Below are 23,465 nucleotides of genomic sequence, written 5' to 3'. Positions count from 1 at the left end.
ACACACACCGGGAGCTGCGGGGGCGGCCAAGGGCGCGGAGCGAGGCGAGCACAGCCCAGGGACAGGGCCGGCCGCGGGCCTGGGGACGGGCGGGGACAGCGGCGAGCACTGAGGGGCGGGCGGGAGGGGCGTGAGGGGCCGGGCAGGACCGGGCAGGGCTTGAGGGGGCCGGGCAGGACTGAGAGCGTGAGGGGCCAGGCGGGACTGAGGGGCGTGAGGTGCCGGGCAGGACCGGGCAGGGCTGAGGGGCGTGAGGGACCGGGCAGGGCTGAGGGATGTGAGGGGGCCGGGGAGGACCGGGCAGGGCTTGAGGGGCGTGAGGGACCGGGCAGGGCTGAGCAGGGCTCGGGAGGCTTGAGAGGGACGGGCAGGGCTGAGGGTGGGAGGGCGCCGGCCAGGACTTGAGGAGCGTGAGGGAGCCGGGCAGGGTCGAGGATGTGAAGGGGCCGGGCCGTTCTGAAGGTGTGAAGGGGCCGAGCGCGGCTCCTGCGCCTTTGTGGCGCTGTCCCCGCCGCTCGTTTTGTCGCGCTGTGTCGCAGCGTGGTGGCGGAGCAGCTCATCCTGCTGCTCTTCTTATCCAGACAAGGCTCCGTCCTGCGGGCTCTGCCGCCGCCTCCCTGCCGAGATCCGGCTGCCTTGGGGTCACTGCTGCCAGCTGTCATTAGTCTTTAATGAATTAAGAGTTCTCTAAGATTAGACACAAGGGTGGTTTTTTTTGTTTGTTTTTGTTTTTGTTTTTGGTTTTTTTTCTGTAGGCTCTGAGTGCAGAGCGCTGTGGGAATTGCCGGTGAAAGATCCTTTTTATTCTTGACCAAGGTGGCTGTGGCTCCCGGGGGAGAGACCCCCTCAGCTCTACAAAAGCCTTGACGTGCCTGTCCCAGGCTGGCTTCAGGCATCAGAGAAAGGAGAACACTATATTATTTTGGCTGAAGTACTCAGCTTCAAGACTTCACTTTGTTCCTCACAGCTTGGAGGGATATGAAGCCAATTGGAAAAGTGCTTTGTGCTACAGGGGTTGTAGCTGGGCTCATAGCTTTCTTCTGGAAAGACGACTTTAACCCAGGTAGGCTCATCAGGGGGATGATTTCAAGCCGAAATATGTCACACAAGGGAAGATGTTGAATTTCCAAACTTTGACTGATGGTCTCATTCCTGCCCATAGTCTTACTAGAGTTGGTGGCCCCAAAGCAATGTTTCATTCCCAGAAACAAAGAGAAACTTGAAACAAAGAGGAAGATAAAATGGTCTAAGAGCAGGGATCCTGCTGTCTCTGTGGGGGAAAAAACAGCACTTTGCTACTACCTTGCTCTTTCTATGTTTTGGTTGTAAATTCCTTGGTGTCAAGAGCCGTCTCTGTAGGTGTGCAGTGCCTGGCACAAGAGGGCTGACATGTCTCCAGACTGATGGCAAGGAGTAAATGATATGCAGAAGGCACATAGCCCAGTTTCTGCTTTCTGTACAGCTTCTCAGAAGGTGAAAAACAACTTCGTTCTTGAAAGATTTTGGTCTAGCAACCCAGGCTAGGCCCTGTGACACAGCTAGCTGCCATCGTCATGTCATTGCATCACCTGCTTCTAGTTTTGGAGAAGCACCAGGAATTTTGAGCACTCAGGTGAATCTTTCTTCTTTAAAGCTCTGCCAGTAGTTAAGGGCAGCTCCTCTGCTGCTTTCTTCACTTCTGTATCTTTTATTCTCTTTCCCATGCATAAAAAAGAGAGCCTGTCTGGTGCCCGTGTTCTCGTGACTGGAGCCAGTGCTGGGATTGGAGAGCAGATAGCATATCACTATGCCAGATTTGGTGCTGAAATTGTGTTGACTGCCAGAAGGGAAGCAGTGCTGCAGAAGGTAAGAACCTCCTCCTTGTATGGGGGAAGACATGAGAGATTCAGGCTTTTACCAAACCAACAAAAAAATTAGTTGTCAGCATGATAGATTTTCCTTTAGAACTGTTCAGCATAAACCCAGAAGAGAAGCTGGCCTGTACATGAAGATGCAAATACAATGCCTGAGCTTTTAACTGCCTGAACATTTATTTATATGAGGGGATGGTGTGAAGCTGCATCAGGGAAAGCTCAGGCTGGACATTAGGGAAATGTTCTGCACTGTGAGGGTGATCAGTCCCTGGATGAAGTTCCCCAGGGAGCTTGGTCATGGTACCAAGCCTGTCAGAGCTCAAAGAACATCTGGGCCACATCCTTAATGATATGGTTTGGTTTGAGGGAGTCCTGTGAGGAACAGGGATTTGGATTTGATGATCCTTATGGGTCCTCTTCAGTTTGAGATACTCCATGAACTACAATTCCTATGCAACACTGTGCAGCTTTTCAGAGTCCAGATTGTTCTATTGTAGCTGTTTTGTTAAAAACTCAAGACTTTTTGTAGGTTAAATGCTTTTTACCAACTCCAACAGTTGAGACTTCTTCATCTTTATGAAATGGGACAATATTTAGAAAGGGTAACTCTTTAATTGTGGGCATGTGTGACTTCCAGGGAAAGTTCTTCACTGTGAAATGGTGCAAAAGGTGAGTTGGGGACAGTGAGCATAATAATAGCTCCTCATGACTGGAAGGCATTATTTCAGCAAATAGCTAAAACTGCATATCATTGCCAGGCACGTTCACACACTCAACATAGCAAAGGAATTATGAAAGATGAATTCTTTTCCAGCTATTTTGGAAAAAAAATAGAAGAACTTAATGTAAAGCATAACCCTTGTTCCAGAAGATTTCCCCTGAAGAAGACTGGTTTTTTTTCCAGTGAATCTTGATCCTGTCCCAAAGTAGATTGTTTAAGCAGACAGTTAAATAGAGGTAACTCTTTGCAGGATGCAGATTCAAAATCTGGATGCAGAATGAGCTCTCCATGGCCCAAACAGCAATAAATTTTAAATTAAAGTGTATCTCTGTCCAGAACTGACTCTCACTGACTATAGTATGTGCTTTATAGTGCCCTTTCCCCCTAATCTTTTTTCAAATAGTTTAATCCTTGGGGTGTGTTCTTTTTCAAGGTGATGGAGAAATGCCTGACACTCGGAGCAAAGAAAATATTTTATATCCCTGCAGATATGTCTTCCCCTTCAGAGCCTGAAAAGGTGGTTCACTTTGCTCTCCAAAAGCTGGGTAAGCATCCTGAGCATCTCTCTGGCTTTCAGGTGTGTGCACAGTTCTCTTTCTAGTAGGAGCTTCCTGCTTCAGTTCCCTGAACTGAGAAAGGTGTTGAGGACATAGATGTACCACCAGAGCTAAATTCTGATCCTGAATCAAGCTGAAACATCATTTCAGGGAGTTATTGTCAAAGTCAAACAGTTTTCCTTTCAGTTCTACTCCTGAGGAGCAGTCAAAGCTGCTCCCAGATGGGCATATTTAATGTGTCTTCATGGTTAAAGCACTTCCCAGCCTTCTGAGGGAGTGGCTGAGCCCTCCTGGCATTTCTGAGCCCCCTGGTTGATGGTCAGGGCATGGGCCCCCTGTGTGACTGCTTTTTGTGCTCTCCAAGGGGGCCTGGATTACCTCGTGTTGAACCACATCGGCACCAACCGCTTCCAGGAGTGGGCAGGAGATGTGGAATACACCCGCTGGCTCATGCAGGTGAGGCTTCCCAGCTCCCTGGAACTCAGCCTGCCTTCTCCTGGGACAGCTTTGGAAGCTCCAAGGCAAATCCATGTCTGTGGCAGTAATTGAGAACAATCCTTTTACATCATTCCTGTTTGGAGGCTTTGTTGCTAGAGAGGTGTTTTGCTCAGATGTTGTACATTTGTGAAGAGGAATGTTTGGGAAGAATTTCAGACTTCTTCCTTCTTACTTCCCTTTAGCCCAGGAGTTTAGGATTGATGGGCAGTTCCAGGCAGTTGTGTTTAGTTCAGGAAGGTCTCTAAGTGAGCAGCCAGCACTTCCTACTGGTCTATGGCATGTGCACAAATGCAGAACACAAAGTTGTTTGAAATGGTGTCTGCCATTTGAGTCTCTGTTCACAGATTTAGAGTTTTCCTGTAGAATCACCCTGGTGCCAGGTTTTGGGGCCATGGAAATGGAGAGCTGTTCTCTTGATTCACTCTTTCATTCAGGTGGGTCATACTAGTTTCTATTTCATTTTGGAAGGAGGCTTTTTGCTGGACAGTGGGAACTTAGGTAAGACATTAATATAATTTAAGAGAGCAGTCAAGCTCTGAAGAGATGCTGAATTTTGTGCCTCATTGTAGTCTGAGCTGAGTCAAGAAAACTTAGAAGGGGAGCAAACTGAGACTCTGGTGTCTTTGGTAGGAATTGCAGAATAAAGAAAAGCATAAAGAAAAAGCAGGGACAACTAATTGTATTCTTGTAAAGAAATGGGTATGTTAAAGCCTGGGAATAACCTTTGCTCTGAAACTTTTCCAGAAGATTCAGAGATTCAGAAGATTGCTTTTTCTGAAATCTGAAAGACTGATGGATGCAATGTTTGTCCCCATCTTTAGAGATGATTTTTCTCACTTGGTGTTTGAAAAAGCAGTTCCAAACCATGCTCCTTTCCATTTCTGACCACTCTATTGACTTTCTTGGCTCACGCTTTCAAAGCCTCTTGCTTCTTCCATGTCTACATTTATCATTCCAGGTGAATTTTTTGAGTTATGTGGCCCTTGCAACAGCAGCTCTTCCCACCCTGGAGAAGAACAGAGGTGCTCTGGTGGTTGTTTCTTCCCTCACAGGTTGGTGACTTTACCTGGAGTAAGTGCTGGCCTTGTGGAAACAATGATTCCCAGTACTGTTCATATCTACTGTTTATATTTCTGTTATTCAACTCCGAAATGCATTTTCAAACTGTGCTTTTCCTAGTATATAATAATAATAAATACATAATAATATGCTAATATGTATTCTAATATACTTACATAAAGGGAGACTCACAGAACAGAACATGAGTTGATACAGTTTGACAAAGCCTGCACCTTCTCTCCATGGGTCCTCCTTACACCCAGTTTCCTGGGGTTTTCCATTCTCTCTTTTCCCTTTCCAGGGAAAATGCCCACTCCCTTCACCACTTCTTACTCTGCCACCAAGTTTGCCCTGGATGGATTCTTCAGCTCACTGCGCCACGAGCTCATCATGCAGAAGAGAGATGTGTCAGTCACACTGTGCATCCTGGGCCTCATTGACACTGAGTCAGCACTGGAGTACACCAGGTATGTGTTTGTCTGCAGGAACGCATCTCTTCTTGAAAACATGCAAAAAAATGCACAGCAGCTCTGTCTAAGAGGGTGTGTGCAGCTGCCTGGGCACACCACAGGGCTGTTCATGATGGAGCAGAGCAGGCAGAGCCCTGCGGGTCAGCGTGCCCAGCTCGAGCCCCAGCAGGCGCTGCCCGGCTCCGAGTGACCCCGCGCCATTGCTTGCAGGGGCAAAGTGCACCTCAGCGCCTCCCCCGCTCCCGAGGCCGCGCTCGCCATCGTCCGGGGCGGAGCCGCTCGGGCACACGAGATCTTCTACCCGCGGTGGCTGCAGCAGCTCTGCTGCCTCTGGGCTCTGTTCCCCAGCAGCGGGAACCAGGTGCTACGGACTTTCTATAACTACAGCAGTCCCTGAGGGCTGCCCGGGCTCATCCTATAGCCCTTCTAGTCACATTCCTGCCATCCCACTAAGCATCCCACTCGACCACTGCTGTCAAAGTCCCATTTTCCTAACATGACTCATGGCCTGTCATCATGCTTCAGCCATGGTTCTGCTGCTGTTACCCATCAGTCAGAGATCTTTCCCACTGTTCACTCTGCCTTAGCCCTCCTCCCATCTCCCCTCCTTCAGTCTGCTTTGACTGCATCCAGCCTTTGCTCAGCCCCAGCTGTAACCCTGTCTGTCTGCACAGCATGCCCTGGAAGGGCTGTACATTCCTGGGACATCCTTCCTCCACTACTTTTGGATCCCATGAACCCTCTTGCTTCCTCTAAGTAGAATTTTTATCTCTATTTTAATTAAACAAGTTTTTAATGTGTTGGTGTTATGTGTTGATGCTTCCCCTGTGAAGGAACACTGGACCCCTGGATTCTGTGGGCCAAGGCCTGTTTGCTGACCCCGTGTCACCTGTTAAATTAGCCCAGGGCTTTGGCAATGTCTTCAAGTGTAAGCATTACCTAAAAGCAGGTCCAACTAACAACAGGAAGTAGAGTCCCAATTACTTAGCAAGTAAAACTTTTATTAAATAAATTTAGGATTTTTTTTTTGACCAGAGTGAGGAATTTGACATTGACAAAGCTTGTATCGCACCTGTAACATTGTACAGTCACATCAGTAACTGTGATGGAAGAAACTGTAAATGCTTGTTTTAAACCAGCTTGACCTAGGATTCCCAAAGTCCTTTTTTTTCCCATTTTGCATTTGTTCATATTTTTTCTTTTTTTTTTTGTTTTGTTCAAAATTAGACTAAGTTTAAACTTCATGAAATTACTTGTAGCAGAAATAAAGTACATTATACAAATCACATACATAATAGATGTTAAGTATAAAAATGGTATTTACAATAAGTAAACATGGACTATAGAAACACACAGACTCTCACAGCTTCATTCACCTCTCATAAACTCTCAGCGTCAGACACAGAAGGGTGGTTGAGGAGATCTGAAGGTACTTAAAGGACTGTGCCACAAACACCTGAACAAAGGGCAAACTGGAGGAGAATGAGAGTTGGCTGAGATTCTCCAAAATCCCCATAGCTCACTTCAGTATCAATTGCACCAACTTTACCCCACCAACTCTCTTGTCCCTATTTCAATGTGCTCACACACCCTCACACACACGTTTGTGGTTCCTTATCAAACTCTGAATATTGAACTCGTTCATTCCTAATCACTCTGGGGTTTGTTGGTCTGTTCTGCCTTGCTTTCCTTTCCTTTCCTTACTTCTGTAGAAACTTGAAGAGACTGTTCCAAACTGTTCAAAGGATGTGCCTTGTCAGGGTGACACACACCCCCCACTCCCAGGGGATCTTTTTGAAATCCAGTTCTGAACTACATTCTGTGCTTTAGAGTTTGTGTATATAGTGTATAGAGCTGTCCCTACATATATATATGTGTATATATATGTATATGCTGCATAATGTATAATCTGTCTCTTGGAGGGGTGCTGGGGGGAAAATCCCAGAATGGAACCCTCTTTCATCCTATTTTCCTTGCATCTGCTGGGGCAAGCTGTGCAGCGGGTGCATGAGGAGAGTCCTCCTGCTGAATTCAGAGGGAGAAAACGTCCTGTGTCATCTGGAAGGAGAACTGCCCACTCCCCAGTGCTGGTATCCGACACAGGGAGGCAGTGTGCAGCCCCTGGGAGCCTTCTCTAGCTGTGCTGGAGATTGCATCTGCTCACACTCTCATCTTCTCCTGCCTTCATCAAGAAAATGCAGTTGCCATGGAGAGCTGTGAAACACGGATCTGTGCCATGTGTGGGGAGGCAGTGCAGTTCCTCTGAGGAAGGGGACTGGTTTCCTGTGCTTTCAGCCTGATCACAGAGTGCTCAGGGCAGGGGCTGGCACCACATCCCAGGAGCTTTGTCTGCAGAAGCCCTTGCAAAGGTAAGACAGAGCTCTCCAGATCCTTAACCAGGCTGGTGCTAAGGTGGATGAGTGACTCAAGCTGAGCAGCTGACTGTGCCCTAATCCTGGAGGAATGTATTTCTCCTTCTTGCTCGTGTTGAGCAGAGATGTGCTCTCTCTCTCTCTCTCTCTCCCCAACCCACCCCCAGCTCCCTCTCTCCAAAATGTTCAGTGCTGAGAAGACACTGTTGCAAAGGCAAACCCCCAATTTCCAATACCTCTTGCAAGCAGTCACTCTCTGAATGGAAAAGTTTGGTCCTGTGAGCTAGTTTAAAAAAAAAATAGAGACTGTATATATTTATAGTTATCTATGAAAGGGCCAGAAACAGAGCAGGAGGGAGGGAGGGACGGAAGTAAATTTCCACACATCACTGCAGTAACCTAGAGACACACCATGGGTTTGCTTGGTCCATGTTCTCCAGCCACACCCCGAGAGGAAGGGCTCCGTGTCCCAGGGGCTGCTGGTTTGCTGGTCCCTTTGCTTTGCACCACGTTAGCAGCAAATATGCGAGTCCAGGCGTGGCAAGAATCTTCCTCCTGGGCAGATATTGAGCCTTCTCTTTAATTGCATGTCTTGGAGAGGAGGGGAGGAGGAAGATGGGGTGGGTAAGGTGGGAAGCCGAGGAAGGAAAGGGGTGGTGTCAAAAGAGTCGATAAATTTACTGGCCTCTCTGAAAATCAACCTGAAGCAGAAATTCTTCCTCTGGACTTTCCCTTCACCTGAACAGAAATGGAGGAGGGAGGGAATTGGGAGGTTAGGAGGACGTCTGTGCAAACCTCAGGCTTTGAGCAGCAGGATTCTGACTCAAATCAGATCAGCTCTCCCTTGCTCCCCATCTGAAGGCTAGCAGGAGCTGGCTCTTGGACAGCAGCCCATCAAGGGTCTCAACTTTTCTCTGCTTTTCTGTGATCCTTGTGAATCACAGGATTCCTCTTCTCCCTCTCTGTTTGCAGACTAACTTCAGGGCCCATGGAACAGCTGAAAACTACTGGGGTTTAATACCTTTTTAGGCAGTCAAAAGCTTTTTGGGAGCAGTTGCACAGCAGAGTAAAACCTTGCTTAGACCACAAACAGGCCACTGGAACCATCTACCTGTCAGGGCACTCACAGGCCTTGGTGAACTTAACCAGCCCCACTGTCTGCCCCCACTGCCCACAGCTCCAGGAGTCTCCTCACAGCTCCGTGCCATCAGCCTTGGTCTGGCACACAGTGTGGAAGTGCCCGTGTCCACCTGCCCATGGACCTGTGCTGGATCTCATTACCTGGGCTCCAAGCCCTGCACTGGCTTCCCACCTCAATGTTTATTATTGCCATGTAGACCTGCCTGGCAATCGCTGGGCTCTGACCCTGCTCACCTTCACCAGACCTGACCCTGATCTTGACTCTCTGGCTTGGCTTTGGGCTTGCCCCACAGCCACAGATTTGCCTGCTGATTGCTGAACCTGGCCATCACCTCAGGCCTGCTCTGGTCACCCCGCTGAGCTGCAGCCTGTGCCCCACCAGCTGTGTCACTGCCTGCACTCCTGGCCTGCCCCTCTGCAGGCGCACGGGAGCTGAGCAGAGCTGTGCCCTGCTGGGGGCAGTTTACCTGTGCTGCAGAAGTGACTCCTGCTTGCTCACTGCTGTCAGTAGGGGTGGTTGGCATCCTTGGGCCGTTTTAACTGGACCTTCAAGCGTTTCATGCCAATCTGGAAGCCATTCATGGCCTGGATAGCAGTCTGTGCACTGGATGGGTTGTCAAAGCTCACAAAACCTGAAGGAAGGACACAGGGTGGGTGACAGTGGCACTGCTGGTGCCATGCCCCGTGTGAGTGTCATTGTTATTATCATGCTTCCCTTCCCTGCACTCACCAAAACACTTGCTCTGGTTGGTGGCACGATCCATGAACACCTTTGAGGAGATGATATTGCCAAAGGGCAGGAACATCTGCATCAGCTCGTTGTCTCCAAACTCCTGGGGGAGATGGTAGATGAAGAGATTGCAGCCTTCAGGACCTGCAGGTATGGGGGTGATGGAGAAACAAAAAGCCCCCAGAGGGCAGGGGAAGAGAAATGGGCTCAACTCACAGCACAGCACTGGAGGAGAGCCCTAGCACTGCCTCCTGCCCTGACCTCCCCTTGCTTGTCCCTGTCACTGGTCCATCGAGGGATCTGAGGGCTCTTGAAGAGCAGCTGGGAGACTCTATACAAAACTAGAGTTTCTGGAGAGCAGATTCTCTTTCAAAGCTTGCCCAGCTCCTACACAGGGTGCTGGACACAAGCAGCTCTGTGAGTGTCTGGGTGCTGTTTTGCTGGAAGGAAATCAGCTGAGGTGAGAGCTCACAGCTGTCCCAGTCCCAGGAGAGTGGCAGACACTGCTGTGTGAAAGCTGCTGCTGTAGCACTCCCTGCAGCACTGCCTTCAGTCCAGAAGCCAAAGCCTTAACTGGAAACCTGCTGGATTGCCACACATCCAATTAATGGGATGACCTGGTCCTGTCCACTCCTTCACTTGCTCCTTAGGAGCACAAGAAGCTGCTCCCCTGCTGACACTTGCTCTACCAATCAAGTCCAGAGAGACTGCCTTTGCCTCCAAATTCTATTCAAGCCAGTTTGAAGTAAGTTGAAAATAAATTCAGTAGGCTCTGAAGGCTGAAAAGAGAGGAGAGCACATTGGAGAGGCTGCTTTGACTGGTTCCACTGTGGTTCTGGCACCAGCCAGAGAGGCATGAGTGCTCCTTGCCCCTGGGAAGGTGCTCTTTGCACAGGGAAGGTGCTGACTCTCATCCCCTTTGGTGTGGACGGTGTTCCAGGGCCTACTGCCCCTCTGCACCTGGCAGCATCTGGCCAGATGTGAGGTCAGGAAACATCCTGTGATCCTTCCCACTCACTGCAGACATCGGGTTGTTTCCATACCCCAGCTCCAGCATTAAAGATCAGTGGACAAAAATTAGTGCTATCTCCTCTCCATTGTCTCTGTTGTGCAGAAGATGAGCTCCACAAATCCCAGCCACACCACTGGACAGCCCTGTTCCCCCTGAGATGCTCACCTTCTCTCTGCTGCTGCTGCAGGATGGGAGGCTGCTGAGGGATGCTCTGTGCAATGGGGGTGATGGTGGTGGTTGGATACACAGCTGCAGCCCAAGGACACAGAACAAACCATTTACCTGAGGATCTGGTCAGCCACACGAGGGGCTGAGGGAGGCAAGGGAAGCTGGTACCTGCATACTGCTGAACTCCTGTGAAGGCTGGGTGCAAAGTCTCTGCTACTGAAGGGCTCTGGGCTGCAGAGAAAAACACAATCAGGAGCACAGCAAAGGGAGTCACTCATGCATTCTCTGTGTGTGTGTTTAGTGTTGTTTCCCACCCTCGCCCCCAAGTGAGTCTCAGTGCCTGGCTGGGAGGGAGCTACAAAAATGTGGGGAATCCAAAAAAGAGGAACTAATTGCAATTTCAAAGGTCTCTGCATGGTGGGTTTTTTTGTGTGTTTTTTTTTTTTTAACTGCTCTCAGTACCTGAATATGGCACAAGGCCGTTGGTGTAAACTGTTTCCAAGGTTGGATACACAGCTGCAGCCCAAGGACACAGAACAAACCATTTACCTGAGGATCTGGTCAGCCACACGAGGGGCTGAGGGAGGCAAGGGAAGCTGGTACCTGCATACTGCTGAACTCCTGTGAAGGCTGGGTGCAAAGTCTCTGCTACTGAAGGGCTCTGGGCTGCAGAGAAAAACACAATCAGGAGCACAGCAAAGGGAGTCACTCATGCATTCTGTATGTGTGTGTGTTTAGTGTTTCCCACCCTCGCCCCCAAGTGAGTCTCAGTGCCTGGCTGGGAGGGAGCTACAAAAATGTGGGGAATCCAAAAAAGAGGAACTAATTGCAATTTCAAAGGTCTCTGCATGGTGGGTTTTTTTGTGTGTTTTTTTTTTTAACTGCTCTCAGTACCTGAATATGGCACAAGGCCGTTGGTGTAAACTGTTTCCAAGGTTGGATGCCCATTTGGGAATGGTACCACTCCAGTGAATCCATTGGAAATGGGTGCCACCAGTCCTGGCATGGCTGCTGTTCCCAGGAGAGGTGGTGAATGTAGCCCTGGAGAACAAGAAGAGAGGACAGCCATGAAAGTCAAGGTCCCACAAAGCCCCTGCTCCCCACTTCCACCAGGCAAGAGTGCTGTGTGTGAAGCCATTAACTCTTCTGTTTGGCACACGGAGATGACAGACTGGAGCCTTCACAAAATGAAGAGGCAGCTCTAGTGGGAAGAGTGTGAGAAGAACTGCCAGTCCTGAGTGCTGTCAGAGCTTTGGGGGAACATCTTTGATGTGGGTTTGCACAGCACCTGGCAGGACACATGCCTGCCCTGACAGGGTTTGAACCCAACATGCATTACTGCTGTGGGTGATGATCATCAACAGCAGCACTGCTGATCTGAGCCAGGTGCAATCCTGGGAACCCAGGCCTTCACTAAAATGCAGCAAGAATGCACAGCTGCAGGGCAAGAGGATGTGTGCTGAACGTGAGGGTGCCAGGGGGCTGAGGATTTGTGCAGAGACTGCTGTGCTCAGAGGCTGCACTGCTGGAGAGCAGCGAGCTGCTGCAGCTGCTGACCTGGAGGTGCAGAACTGTTCTTGCTCTGCCCGGGTGGGCCCCGAGAGTGCTGGGCCGGGACTTCCCTGCCCCGGAGGCCTCACCTGACGCTGGTGCAATGGGAGTGGCTGGCAGCCCGTTGAGACTGACGGCCCCGATCTGCTGGATGTGGCACGGGGAGAAGGCGACGCCCGGGCTCAGGTAGCTGCCGTGGGAGGTGGAGAGAACCGTGGTCTGCTGCTGCATCAGCTGCAAAGCAGGACCGGGCAGTCAGGGCCCTGCGGAGCTGGGGGAGGCTGTGCACACCAGCCTGGCTGTCACCTCCCCCAGGTCCTGCCACCTGCCCTGGAGCTTCCCCTGACACTGCCAGACCTGCTGGGGTGGGCATGGTGGCTGTCCCCCCCAGGCCCAGCCCCACGAGGTCCCCACAGCCATGTACTCACACAGCTGCTGTCCCTGGCCACCCGTGAGAGCCACCCTGTCCTGCAGGCAGGGACACAGCTCAGGGGGCATCCCAGAACACAAGGCCTCACCCCACAAGGCCACAACCCGAGGGGCTGTGGTTCCCTCAGCTGGGCAAGGCCACCAGGACAGGCCCCGGGGCCCTGAGAGCTGCTGCAGTGGGGAGGCAGCAGGTCAGGGCTGTCCTCCTGGCACCCAGCAGCACCATCTCCCCCCTGGCACTGTCAGGCACAGGTCCCTGTCCCTGGTCACTTCTGCCAGGACAGTGGCAGATTTAATAGCACAGCTTTGCCTCGAGGAACTTTGCCCAGATCCTCCTGCTTCTGCCCAGCCTCCACGAGCAGATCCTGCTGGGCACCAGCTGTGTGCCCAGGCCAGCTCTCGTGGCCTGCTTTGCCCTCAGAGGTCTGGCCCGTGAGCCCCTGAGCTCAGGCTGTCCCCTGGCACTGGCCTGCACCCCGGGGCTGGGGACATCAGCTCCTCGTGGTGCCATGACACACCTGCCAAGGGAGAGATGCACAGTACAGAAGGAAGGGTGGGAGGGTTAAGAGAAGAAAAAAATCCTTCTGGTCCTATTTGACCATCAGTGGGAGCATAAGATGCCCTCAGAGTGCAAAAAAGACAGTTCTGGATGCAAAATTATCCAGCCCTTTATCAGCTCTGTCTTCACATCAAGCAAGAAGAGCAGGGGAGGCACAGGCATGGCTCTCAGGAAACCTGAGTTCCTCGGGAGGAGCTGAGGGGTGACACGAGGCAAAACCCAAGGAAACAACAAAAATCTTCCTGACATTGCCACATCCCACTGTCTGCTTTGCACAAACACAGAGCTCTCAGGAAGCCACCCTTCACCAAGGGCAGTAGGGCAGCTGGGCTCAGCTGAAGGATCTGGTAACTGTGGGAAGTTTGTGGCTAGCTAAACCTCCCAAATTCCTCACACGGGAGCTGATCATGGCTTTAGCACAAAAACAAGAGGAATTTCATGGCAGGGCTGCCTCTGCAAGCTGGAACAAGCACAGCCATGGGGTGAAATTGGCTCAAGCCCTTTTAGGGGATGGGTGAATGCTCCCAATGCAGGACTCTGGGACTGAGAGCACAGGGTCACTCCTGTGCCATTCCAGAAAGGACAAGCCCTGGTATCACCTCTCTGCTCACCACCCACCATCCCTGGCTCCCCTGGAGCTGGGCTCACTCCTGGACTCACTCCTGTCCCTGGGATCCTCCCGAGCCAGGGCTGCAGTGAAACCTCCCTGGGGTCCCTGGGGCAGAGCCCCTCCAGTTCCTGCTCCTGTCCCACCCCAGGGTGCAGGAACCAGCTCATTTCCTACTCACTCTGTGAATATTGATCTTCTCTTTTCTCATTAATGCTTGTTCTGTGCTGGGCTCTGGCTGGACCAAGGCTACACGAGCACCAAATTGGCACTCTGGAATTGTTCTCTTCACTTACATAAAATTACCATAATGAACCATAAGAGCAGAAATAAAAGGAGGGGAGGTGTGAACAAATTATGTTTTGTGTTTGGAACTAATTGATTTATGATATACAAGAAATATTCAAGCATTATAAGCACTTAGTAAATTGCTATAGTTTCTTTTTTAAGACTTTAGGTCTTTTTTTTATTGATAATTTTTTTTTCAGCTCCCAAACATTTCCCTGAGTCCACCTGAACTAACTTGTTGAATAAAATGAACTCATTTGCAGAAGCACCTGGGATCAAAAGCTGATTTATGCACTGAAATAAACTGCTTTCAGATGCTCAGCCAGTTGTACTTCCCAGATGAGACTTTCTCGTACAGTTTCAGCTAACATGCACTGTTTGACATTTTAAGTACCTTATTTTGCATATTTGCATAGATCTGAATAACTTTAGACTGAACTTAGTGTATGACTATTTCATGTTTCATTTGAGATAGTTTTTGAAGAAGAAGGTTATTAATATAAATTTAAAACAGACAACTGAAAACAAAAACAAAAACAACGCAGGCTCCAAACTTCTTCCTCAAGCCCTGGGGACCACTTTGGCTTGGAAACTCAGCAAACCCCTGGGGACAGGGAGAGGAATCTGTTGTGTATTAAATTGTGGCTACAAGAACCTGTGAAGCCTCTGCTGCACCAGTTCACCCCAGCAGCTCTTGCTGCTGTCAGTGTGGTTCAGCCACATCCAGGATGGCCAGAATGGTGAGGATCCAGAATGGTGAGGATCCAGAATGGGCAGGATCCAGAATAGTCAGGATCCAGAATGGGCAGGATCCAGAATGGGCAGCTGCATCTCCCAGCCCTGGGGAGACCTTGGGTGCACATTTACTCCTCCAAGCCCAAAATCAGGAAGGCATGAGGGATTTTGGGCTTCCCCTAAGCCCTGGCTTACCAGAGGTCCCATGGCAGAGCATTTTGAGGAACCATAAGAGATTCAGCATGGAAATGCCTCTCTTTTGCCCCCACTTCCAGAGAGGTTAGGTGGCATGCCAAAGGGCTGATTCCCTCTCCCTCTGGTGGTGGCACTGTGTGTGTGAGGACTGGCTGGGATCTCTCCAGAAGGGAGACCAAAGATGGGGATGGCACAAGAGAAGAGTCAGGTGTGAGGTCAGTGCCTCAGGGGGAAAAAACCAAGGAGAACCAAACCCAGTGGAAAGTAAAAACAAAAGAAGGAAAAATATCCCAAAAAAGTAGAAGACAGGCTGAGTCTGGAGTCAAGGGAAAAGCCAAAACAAAGTCACAGAGCAGGAAGGCCAGTGAAGAATCAGAGAAACACAGGAACAGACACAACTGAGGAGAAAGAAGATGCAGACAAGCAAGGAGGCACAGCTTAGACCTGACTGCCTTCTTGGGGTTCCTGAAGATTAAAAGGCTGAGTCTGGAAGCTCTCACTGCTCTTCCTCCTTGCACAGCCTGGACCTCAAGCTGAGAAAGCACCTCCTGCCACCATAACCTCACTGTGTGGCCCATCCCTGCCCTCACCACCACACCATGCCCGAGTCAGGGCCATCTCTAGGACAGCAGGAGACAAACCAGGATGATCTCATGGCTGGCTACAATTCTGACCTCAGGTGCAGCTGATCCTGGGCTGGACAGAAAAGAAGGATCCTGGCAAAAGGTGGTGCCTGGTCACAAAGGGCTCTTCAAATAATCTGTGGTGGATCAATTCTTTATTTGCCTTGCAAATTTCCCCAATGTTATAGAGCCTCACATGTATTTCCTTTTTTTTCCCTCATCCATACTTTGCCACACATTTAAAATGCATTTGGCAGTTTCTGGGGAATCTCTGAGGATTGAGCAGCAATTGAGAAGCAGCTCCTCCTCTGTCAAGTGAATGAAAGGATCAAGGAGCTGCTGAAGCCAGAGGAGCTGTCCACATGCACAAGAAGAACAGGTTTATTTGCACATCCCCCTAGAAAATTACTTTCAGTAACAGTATCTACTTTTGATTTCTTTGTCAGCAGGACAGAAGAATCTCTCCTGCCTCGAGCAATTTCTGAGCCTCTTTCCATGGGCTTCACACTTGGCAGCAGAGACCTGAAAATGACACTCCACCACGGGGGCTCAAACAGTGCTCCACCACAGTTGATCTGGGACTTGTTAGTTTGGAACCTACCTCGAACATCAATGGCAACTGCCACCACGGCTCCAGGGCAAGGAGGTTCTCTCACTAAAACCCAAAGCTCAGCCAGGCTGCTGAGACACCTCTGGCTCCCTGCTACCCACTGCTCCCTCTCCAGCACCCTGCAAACTCCACAGTCCCACTGGCCAAGTGAGAGAACCTGGGAGCCAAGGACAGCACTGAGGGAACAGGGCCCTCCTGGGAATTTCAGCAGAGAAATGAACTCATGGAGCTGGGTCCTGCTCCAAACCCAGAGACACACATTTGTGTCCCAGAGCCACAGGAAGGTTCACAAGCTGGCATCAGAGGTGTGTCACACATCACCCAGGCATGCTCTGAGCTCTCCTCATACCAAGACACAAAAGAAATGGGTCATGGCTGACCTGCTCCCAACACCTCCAACAACATCAGAGAAATCCCAGCTCACTCTGAGGAAGCCCAGCTCTCCCCTGCCCCCCCATTTCCAGCAGAAAACCACACAGAAACTCTGCAAGAGGCGGCAGCAGCGTGCTGAAAGGAGCCAGAAGCGCTGCCAGGCGCTGGGGAGCCTTCCCAGAGCTGCAGGACTGAGCTGGAGGTGTCCCAGGGGCTGCCCGGGGCAGCCATCCCCCCTCCCCCGCGGATACTCACAGCCTGCGCATAGGCGCTGTATGGGCTGAACGGCAGGGAGAGAGATGGAGTGAAAATGCCCAGCTGCCCCACCATTTGCTGCATACGGCGCAGGGTCCTCTCCTTATCTGTGTCAGCAAACTTCACCACTAGACTGGAGGAGGCACCCTAGGCACAGAGAGAGGAGACAGAGGAGGCAGGAGAGAAGAGGCGTGGGAGAGCCAGAGAGTCAGCAGTCAAGGGAGGACGGGGCAGGACAGGCAGCAGAGGAGTGGGAAGAGGAGCAGAAGAGCAAATATTGGCGTGGAAGTGCTGGGGAGCTGCCTGGAACCTGGGCTGTGCCCTTCCCCATCTGTCTGTCCATCCAGCCCTTCCCACACCTGAGCCTCACACAGCTGCCTACGTGGAAGGAATGAAGGCTGCACCATCATTCCCAGGTGATGGTGCAGCCAGGAACACCCAGGGCATCGATGGCCACAAGCAGCACCATGAGCTTGGCTGGACAGGCAGAGCAGCCCCTGGCAGCTGGGAATTCCCTGGCTGCAGCAGTGCACTGTCCTGTCCATGAGGTGCCCCAAATTCAGGCTGGAGGTTGCCAGAGATGAGGCCACAGCTGCAGCTCCACTTGCACAGCTCCAGCCACACAAGGCCACACAGGCACCAAGGGCTCCCACCCACACCCAGCCCGCCCCAGGGGCCTCCTCTATGCCTGAATCAGAGAAGCCAAGGAGTGCTCAGACACTGGAGCCCTGCCCACCCATGTGGCTGCACTGTCAGCTTTCCCCTGCTCAGTTTTGAACAGGGAGCTGTTTGCAATACAAAATCACGGCCTGATTTTTGGCTCTCTTCTGTTTAGCTTTTACAGCTGTGAGTGCTGTCCCTCCCAGTCTGGATGAACACAAGCAGCAGCCCAGGGGACAGGATGGTCACTCTGAGTGGAGCACAGACGTGCACACACACACCCACAGGTTTATTTGCAACCTCCCAACCACACCAATGGACACTGCTGTTGAACCTGTCGTGGTTTTTTGGAGAGTGTGGGGAGGTCCCTGCAACAGGGAAATGGGACAAGGATTAGGAAGAGGGTAGGTCCCCTGGCCTTATACTCACGGGCATTGTCTGGCTGCCATGGAGGGCGTGGATTGCTGCCTGAGCCTCTGTGTGAGATGAGAACTTTACAAAAGCACAGCCTGGAAAGGGACAGAAAGAGCACAGGAGATTGCAGTGACAGGACTGCTGTGAAAGTGCCATCACGCAAGAGACAGTGTCTGTATCTCAGGTAAGGCAAAGGAAAGCCACCCCAAGGAAGCAGGGAACAAAAAGGATGACTGATCCCAAGTCCTCTACCCTGGAAAAAAGAGGAAGGGTCTCAAATTATTACTTCAATGATATACTCTGCAGATGATGACACCATCTCCACCCCTGCCCCTGATCACCTCTTCCCCATATTCTCTGTGGACTCCTCATTGTGGGTACAAACACTTCAGCCTGCAGACAGAACAGGCTCAGGAGTGGCCCTGACAGCTCAGCTCAGCTCCTCATCGTGCTCTGCTCCCCCTCCTGCCCCCTCAGCCTCTGCCCACCCTCCCCAGTCCCTCCAGGCAGCAGAGGGACCCTGCCCTGCTCCCTACTCCTGGCTGTGTTATGGGTTCCCTAAATACAGAGGGGAATGAGTGCCCAGGGGGAAGGTGAGGCTGGTGAGCAGCACCCAGGGCAGGCACGAAGGGCAGACACACGGAGGGTTCACACCTTTGCTGTTCCCATCAGGTCCACGGAGCACCGTGCATTCATCAATGACCCCAAACGGTTCAAAGAGCCGGAGCACGTCATCCTCAGACTGCTGCTTATTTAACATGCCCACAAAGAGCTTCCTGTCCCCTAGGGGCAAACACACAAACATCAACCTTCTATGAGGCTTGCAGTCCAGAGCAGGAGGAGAGGAACACTTATGGACAAAACAGCCTGGTGTTAAAAACATGCCTGCCATGGAAATGGTTTGCTGTTGGCTGAAATGCTTCCAGGGGTGAAAATGCAGGGTCTGCCCAAGCTCCTCACACCCTCAAGGGTTTGTGTGGCTTCCCCTGTTCCAACCTCCCCAATGGAAAACAAAGGATTAATAATTTCCTTTCATTCATTAGCCTTTTCCTTCGAATAATCCAAAAGAAATGATAGTAAGAAAAACTGTCTGGGCAATCCCATTTCTACTGATCAGCAGGTGAAGTCCAACAGGTGCCTTAGGTAACACTGCACACCAACCCAGGCAGGGGATACACTCCAGGACCTTTGACTTCTGTTTCCTTTTCCTTCTCTCCAAGCCACCATTCCCTTAGCTGCCATGTAACCAAGCACCTTGATTTCCATTTGCCCTTCCCCACTCCAGCCTAACCAGCTGTCTCCCAAGGCCTGGGATAAACCCTGGCATCCTGGCTCCCCCCACCATTCCCTTAGCTGCCATGTAACCAAGCACCTTGATTTCCATTTGCCCTTCCCCACTCCAGCCTAACCAGCTGTCTCCCAAGGCCTGGCTGTCTCCCTGGCTGTCTCCCTGGCATCCTGGCTCCCCATCTGCCTCACTGTAGGATCATGCAAATCCTACAGTGGACACATCCAGGACTTGGAGCTCAGCCTCCTTCTGGGTTCCTCCTCAAAGAGAGGAGTGAGGATTATGGTTTTGTTGGGATGGGTAGGTGTGGAGGCAGGAAGGGGCAGAGTGCTTTCTCCTACTCTCTCCCCACCTCAGCACCCACAGGAGCCCACCCATGCCTGATGCTGTCCAGCCAAGCACAACCACAGCAGACTTTGGGGCAGCATCCTCCCCAGGCTGATGTGAACAGCAGTAAAACAGCACAACACCAAAATCCCAGCAGAAACAGCAGCCCAGCCTCTGTCTTTGCCAGGAAACAGAGCTAACCCTCCCCCACTGGCCCAGATCTGAGTGGGAGACAGGACCCACAGGAGGGAAGGTGTCAGGATGTGGCTCTGGAGAGCAGTGCCAGAGGATCCCTTATTGCTGGTGACAGGATCAGAGGGGCTGGCTCCACACACAGCAATGCAATGTGACGCACGTCAGGGGCAATAGCAGGGGAGCTGCTCTCTGCTCCACAGTGCAGTGACCTGAAAAACAACAGGTCTTGGAGCTACAGCAGCACAGCAGCTCCAGGGGGGTGCTGAGGAGGGCTGCCAGGCAAGGATGGCACATGACACATTCCCACTGTCACCAAGGCTGGCCCCAGCCCCTGCCCTGCTCCTCGTGGCTCAGGGGATGGTTCCCACCAGGTGAGGGAGGGAGGCACCTCCCCTGCTGCTCAGCCAGGACAGAGGCAGCCAGCAGCACACACAGGCAGGACCTACTTGTGCCACGGGTCCTTCACAGGAAAGCAGATGCACACAAGCAGCACTGATGGATGAGCACAAAGGCTCACACACCCTGGAACACACTTGTACATCCCCAGCCCCCGGGGATGCCTTCCAGAACGAAATTCCTCAGTGAGCAAGAGCAATGTGCAGCCACACTCACCCACTGTGTCACCACAGAGTCACCTCAGCCTGCCCCAGAGCCCCAGCAAGGCTCAGCCAGGCACAGCTCTCCTGTAGCCCCAGGCAGACATGTGCCACTTGTGCCCACCACACCAATAAAGTGTTGGAAGTGCTGCAGCCCAGGCTCTCAGCCCACTCCCAAGCAGATATCCTGATTTATATAACTGGAAGTAGCTGAAATGTATGGCTTTGCATATTTCTTTTTTAAGGCCAGGTTTCCCAGCTTCCCCATTTTCATGAATCCCTGGGTAACTCCACCCATGGGAATTTCATCCCCTTCTGTTTTCCTTGTGATTCTTTTTCTACATTCCTCCCTGCACCTGCATGGCAATGGCTGCCTTTGCAGACATTATTTCAGCTGATTGAGTCCATTCAAATTGGGGATGCCCAATAATCCCCAGCCAGGGCACAGAGTTCATAAAGCAGGTGCTGTTCAGCTGCCTCCTGAGCAGGGACAGCAGCTGCCCCCAGGAGTGCTGGTGGTCAAACCAACCAGAAAACAGCACACAGAGAAGGTGAAAAATCAGACTGGAAGAGAGGGGATGGAAAAAAAAGGGACTGGACAGGAACAGATTGACTGGGCAGTGAAGAGGAGCATGAAAACTAAAGGAGCAGCAGCTCTGTGGTGTGGCTGACATCAGCTGGTGTCAGGTGTGAGCCCAGTGTGGCCATGGCAGGGGACACTGGAGGTCTGCAGGTTCCTCCTTCCTCTACCCTGAATCTCCACTGCAGCTGCAACCAGGCCTTTATTCACACATGCTGCAGCCTTTGGGGGGCAAACATGGGGAGCTCCTTAAAAATCATCAACACAGGGGAGAAATGCATTGGGAAACACTTGCACTGACTTCAGGTGCTGTGAAATAATCCTCTGTTCTTTGAACTAGCAGGAAAATAACTGTGGGCTAAGATCTGACAGCCAGAAATGCACCTGATGGTTTTGCCTTTCTCTTCAGGGACCCCTGGCTGCCTGGGGCAGGGGGTGTTGAGATGTCTTGAGTTATCCTGCACCTTGCAATCAAATCAACATCAAATTACAAGTTACTCATTATTTTCTCCTTCAGAGCCCCCTCAGATTTCCTGGGTAATTCCTGTGGTTTCTTCCTCACTCCATTTCTGTTGAATCAAAAGCATTTTTCTTTACCCTGCCCTGTGGGAAAAGTCCACTGAAACAGTGACTGCTCCATCCCTGCAGCTTTACAGGTCTTCTGCTGTCTGACAGGGCTCACTAACAGAACCTTATGGATGTCCTGCCTTCATGTGGGAATTTCAGCTTTCCTTTTTGCAGTTTGGAAGGAAAAAAATTGCCAGCCTTCCTGGCTATGCAGCACAGGTTAAAACTGTGACACCTTAGGGACTCAAGCTATAAAGGCAAATATAAATACACACACCTATGGGTCTGGGATCTTTTCTGAATACCAACAAGAGCAATAGTAGAAGGGAATGAAATCACTGACAACATACGATTTTTTTCACAGTGAATCCTGCTTCATACAGCCTGGTTCTGAAGATCACACGAAGGAAAATGATCCAGCCTGTTCCCTTTGGATGCCTCTGCAGCAGCTGGGGACCTCTGAAAGGGCTCTTCTGCTCTGGCCTCTACCTCTCTGCATCCTGGAGCCCAACCCAAGATCCGGGATCCTCTCGATTCCGTCAGCTTCCAAACAGGGCTGTTCTCCCACAATACCCAGGCTGACTCATCCCTCCCCAGCCGGGCTGGAATGCTGCAAACCTGTCTGCCATCAAACCCTTCCAGCTGATCTGCCATCGAACCCTTCCAGCTGAGCTGTGATCCCAAAACCACCGATCCCAAACCCTCTGGCACTGTCAGGGCTGATCCCAAAGCCGCAGGCGTTCTCAGGTCATCAGCTCCATCATTCTTCAGCTCCCCACAGGGATTCCTGCAGCACTGGAAGCTCTTCTCTCCCCTCCTCGGCACAGCACACCCTCCCCTCCCGCTGTTTTCCCCTTCACTTTCTCTACAGCTCCTGCTTTTCACCCTCTGACTGGCAATTTCCCGTGCTGTCCAGCAAGCAGGGAAATTCACTGTGATCTCAGACTGTCGAGTTCCCATGGAAACATGCTCAGGGCACGGGCAGGAGGGGCCAGCACAGAGCACGATGGTGATGGAGGTACCCAGGAACCAGCCAGGGGTTGAGGCTCAATGCTGTGGCCAAGGGAGAGCACACGAGCACTGGACACAGCTCCTGCAAAGCCACTGAATCCAGGTCATGGAGCAGGCAGGATCAGGGAGAGAGGGAAGGCAGCTCCTGGCTGTGCATGGGATGCAGCAGATCTCCTCGGGATGCACAGAGAGCTTCCCTGTCCCTGGGCAGGGCTGAAGGCTTGGGTTACCTGTCATGCCCATCACTGCAGCCCCCTGCTCCTGGCACACAGACTCCTCTGCCCCTCTCCTCCTGGCACTCCAGGCTCCCAGCAGAGCAGGGAAAAGCTGACAATGCCTGGCCCAGAATCACAAGTCCCATTCTGAACTAATGCAGGCAGCAACTTTTCTGTAGTGAATTTTTTCTGCAGGGTGCAGGAGCACTGAGCATCCAGATATTCCCACACAACCTCTGCAGGGCTTGGCCAAAACTGCCCCTTTGGCAGAAAAATGAGCATCTCTCAGACCAAGAGATAAATTCTGGTGTTCTAACTTCATGTTCTTAATTCAGGGTGCTTCACTTGAGAAATGTCAGTCCCTGCTGAGTACAAAAGAGGTTCCCTTCAAGGGTAATGCAGAGCAGTGCCTCACTAATGCATGCAGCCATTCCTTGATAAATTCCCGGTCCATACACTTCTGCCCTGCCCCAAATCTTTCTTTCTCCTCCTGCCAGTGTGGGGCTATTGCTACAGGGATATTGCTCTTGCCATATCTGCAAAATTGTTCAGCCACTTCTCTGACAAGTGGAGCATCACGACAGAAACATTTCAGAAGAGCAACCTGTCTCAGACAAACACAGGGTGCTGTCTTGATGCTGCTCCTGCCTCAGGAAAAAATCCAGTTTGTCAGGGATCCTGAGGGAGCTGCTTGTGCTTGGGCTCTCAAGGAGCCTGGAGGGAGGAGCACAGGCTGCAGCAGACAGGTGCCCAGACTCCAAAGGGTTCTGCTCTTGTCCATGGGAAGCAGAGTTGATGTTCTGACATT

General features: G+C 51.4%; 2 protein-coding genes across 7 annotated transcripts in view; one reads left to right on the top strand and one right to left on the bottom strand.

Moving 5' to 3' along the window:
* The first annotated feature begins 304 nt into the window (after positions 1–304).
* Positions 305–5,958, top strand: HSD11B1L (hydroxysteroid 11-beta dehydrogenase 1 like). 2 transcript variants are annotated; one of them, XM_039700344.1, is made up of 8 exons: positions 305–849; positions 893–1,063; positions 1,715–1,845; positions 3,008–3,119; positions 3,496–3,587; positions 4,588–4,681; positions 4,990–5,155; positions 5,369–5,958. In XM_039700344.1, exons 2-8 carry the CDS (start codon positions 979–981, stop codon positions 5,553–5,555), a joined length of 867 nt encoding a protein of 288 aa, XP_039556278.1. In that variant the 5' UTR covers positions 305–849; positions 893–978; the 3' UTR covers positions 5,556–5,958. The 2 variants fall into 2 exon arrangements, with proteins under 2 accessions (XP_039556278.1, XP_039556279.1); XM_039700345.1 differs by adding an exon at positions 1,463–1,612 and having other exon boundaries at positions 305–1,063.
* A 180-nt stretch (positions 5,959–6,138) lies between these two features.
* Positions 6,139–23,465, bottom strand: part of CELF5 (CUGBP Elav-like family member 5) — a 48,062-nt gene continuing 30,735 nt past the window's right edge. For 3 of the 5 annotated variants that reach the window (XM_039700343.1, XM_039700338.1, XM_039700339.1), the window contains exons 4-13: positions 18,533–18,661; positions 17,894–17,973; positions 16,805–16,951; positions 12,221–12,365; positions 11,475–11,621; positions 11,184–11,246; positions 10,578–10,661; positions 9,401–9,544; positions 9,138–9,302; positions 6,139–8,268 (exon numbers count right to left, since the gene is read on the bottom strand). In XM_039700343.1, coding sequence (XP_039556277.1) covers positions 9,175–9,302; positions 9,401–9,544; positions 10,578–10,661; positions 11,184–11,246; positions 11,475–11,621; positions 12,221–12,365; positions 16,805–16,951; positions 17,894–17,973; positions 18,533–18,661 — 1,067 coding nt within the window. In that variant the 3' untranslated portion in view covers positions 6,139–8,268; positions 9,138–9,174. Of the gene's footprint in view, positions 8,269–9,137; positions 9,303–9,400; positions 9,545–10,577; positions 10,662–11,183; positions 11,247–11,474; positions 11,622–12,220; positions 12,366–16,804; positions 16,952–17,893; positions 17,974–18,532; positions 18,662–23,465 lie in introns of those variants that run through there. The other 2 variants (XM_039700340.1, XM_039700341.1) reach the window with 2 other exon arrangements.

Source organism: Passer montanus, unplaced genomic scaffold (genome assembly GCF_014805655.1).
Source record: "Passer montanus isolate IOZ18808 unplaced genomic scaffold, ASM1480565v1 scaffold140, whole genome shotgun sequence".
NCBI classification, from domain to species: domain Eukaryota; kingdom Metazoa; phylum Chordata; class Aves; order Passeriformes; family Passeridae; genus Passer; species Passer montanus.
Note: the sequence above shows the minus strand (reverse complement) of the source record. Positions and strands in the feature narration are given on the sequence as shown.

Coding starts and splice junctions, on each gene's coding strand:
- HSD11B1L (XM_039700344.1), top strand. CDS start 979: ATGAAGCCAATTGGAAAAGTGCTTTGTGCTACAGGGGTTGTAGCTGGG. Junction 3,120..3,495: donor CTTTGCTCTCCAAAAGCTGG/GTAAGCATCCTG, acceptor GTGCTCTCCAAG/GGGGCCTGGATTACCTCGTG. Junction 4,682..4,989: donor GGTTGTTTCTTCCCTCACAG/GTTGGTGACTTT, acceptor TTCCCTTTCCAG/GGAAAATGCCCACTCCCTTC.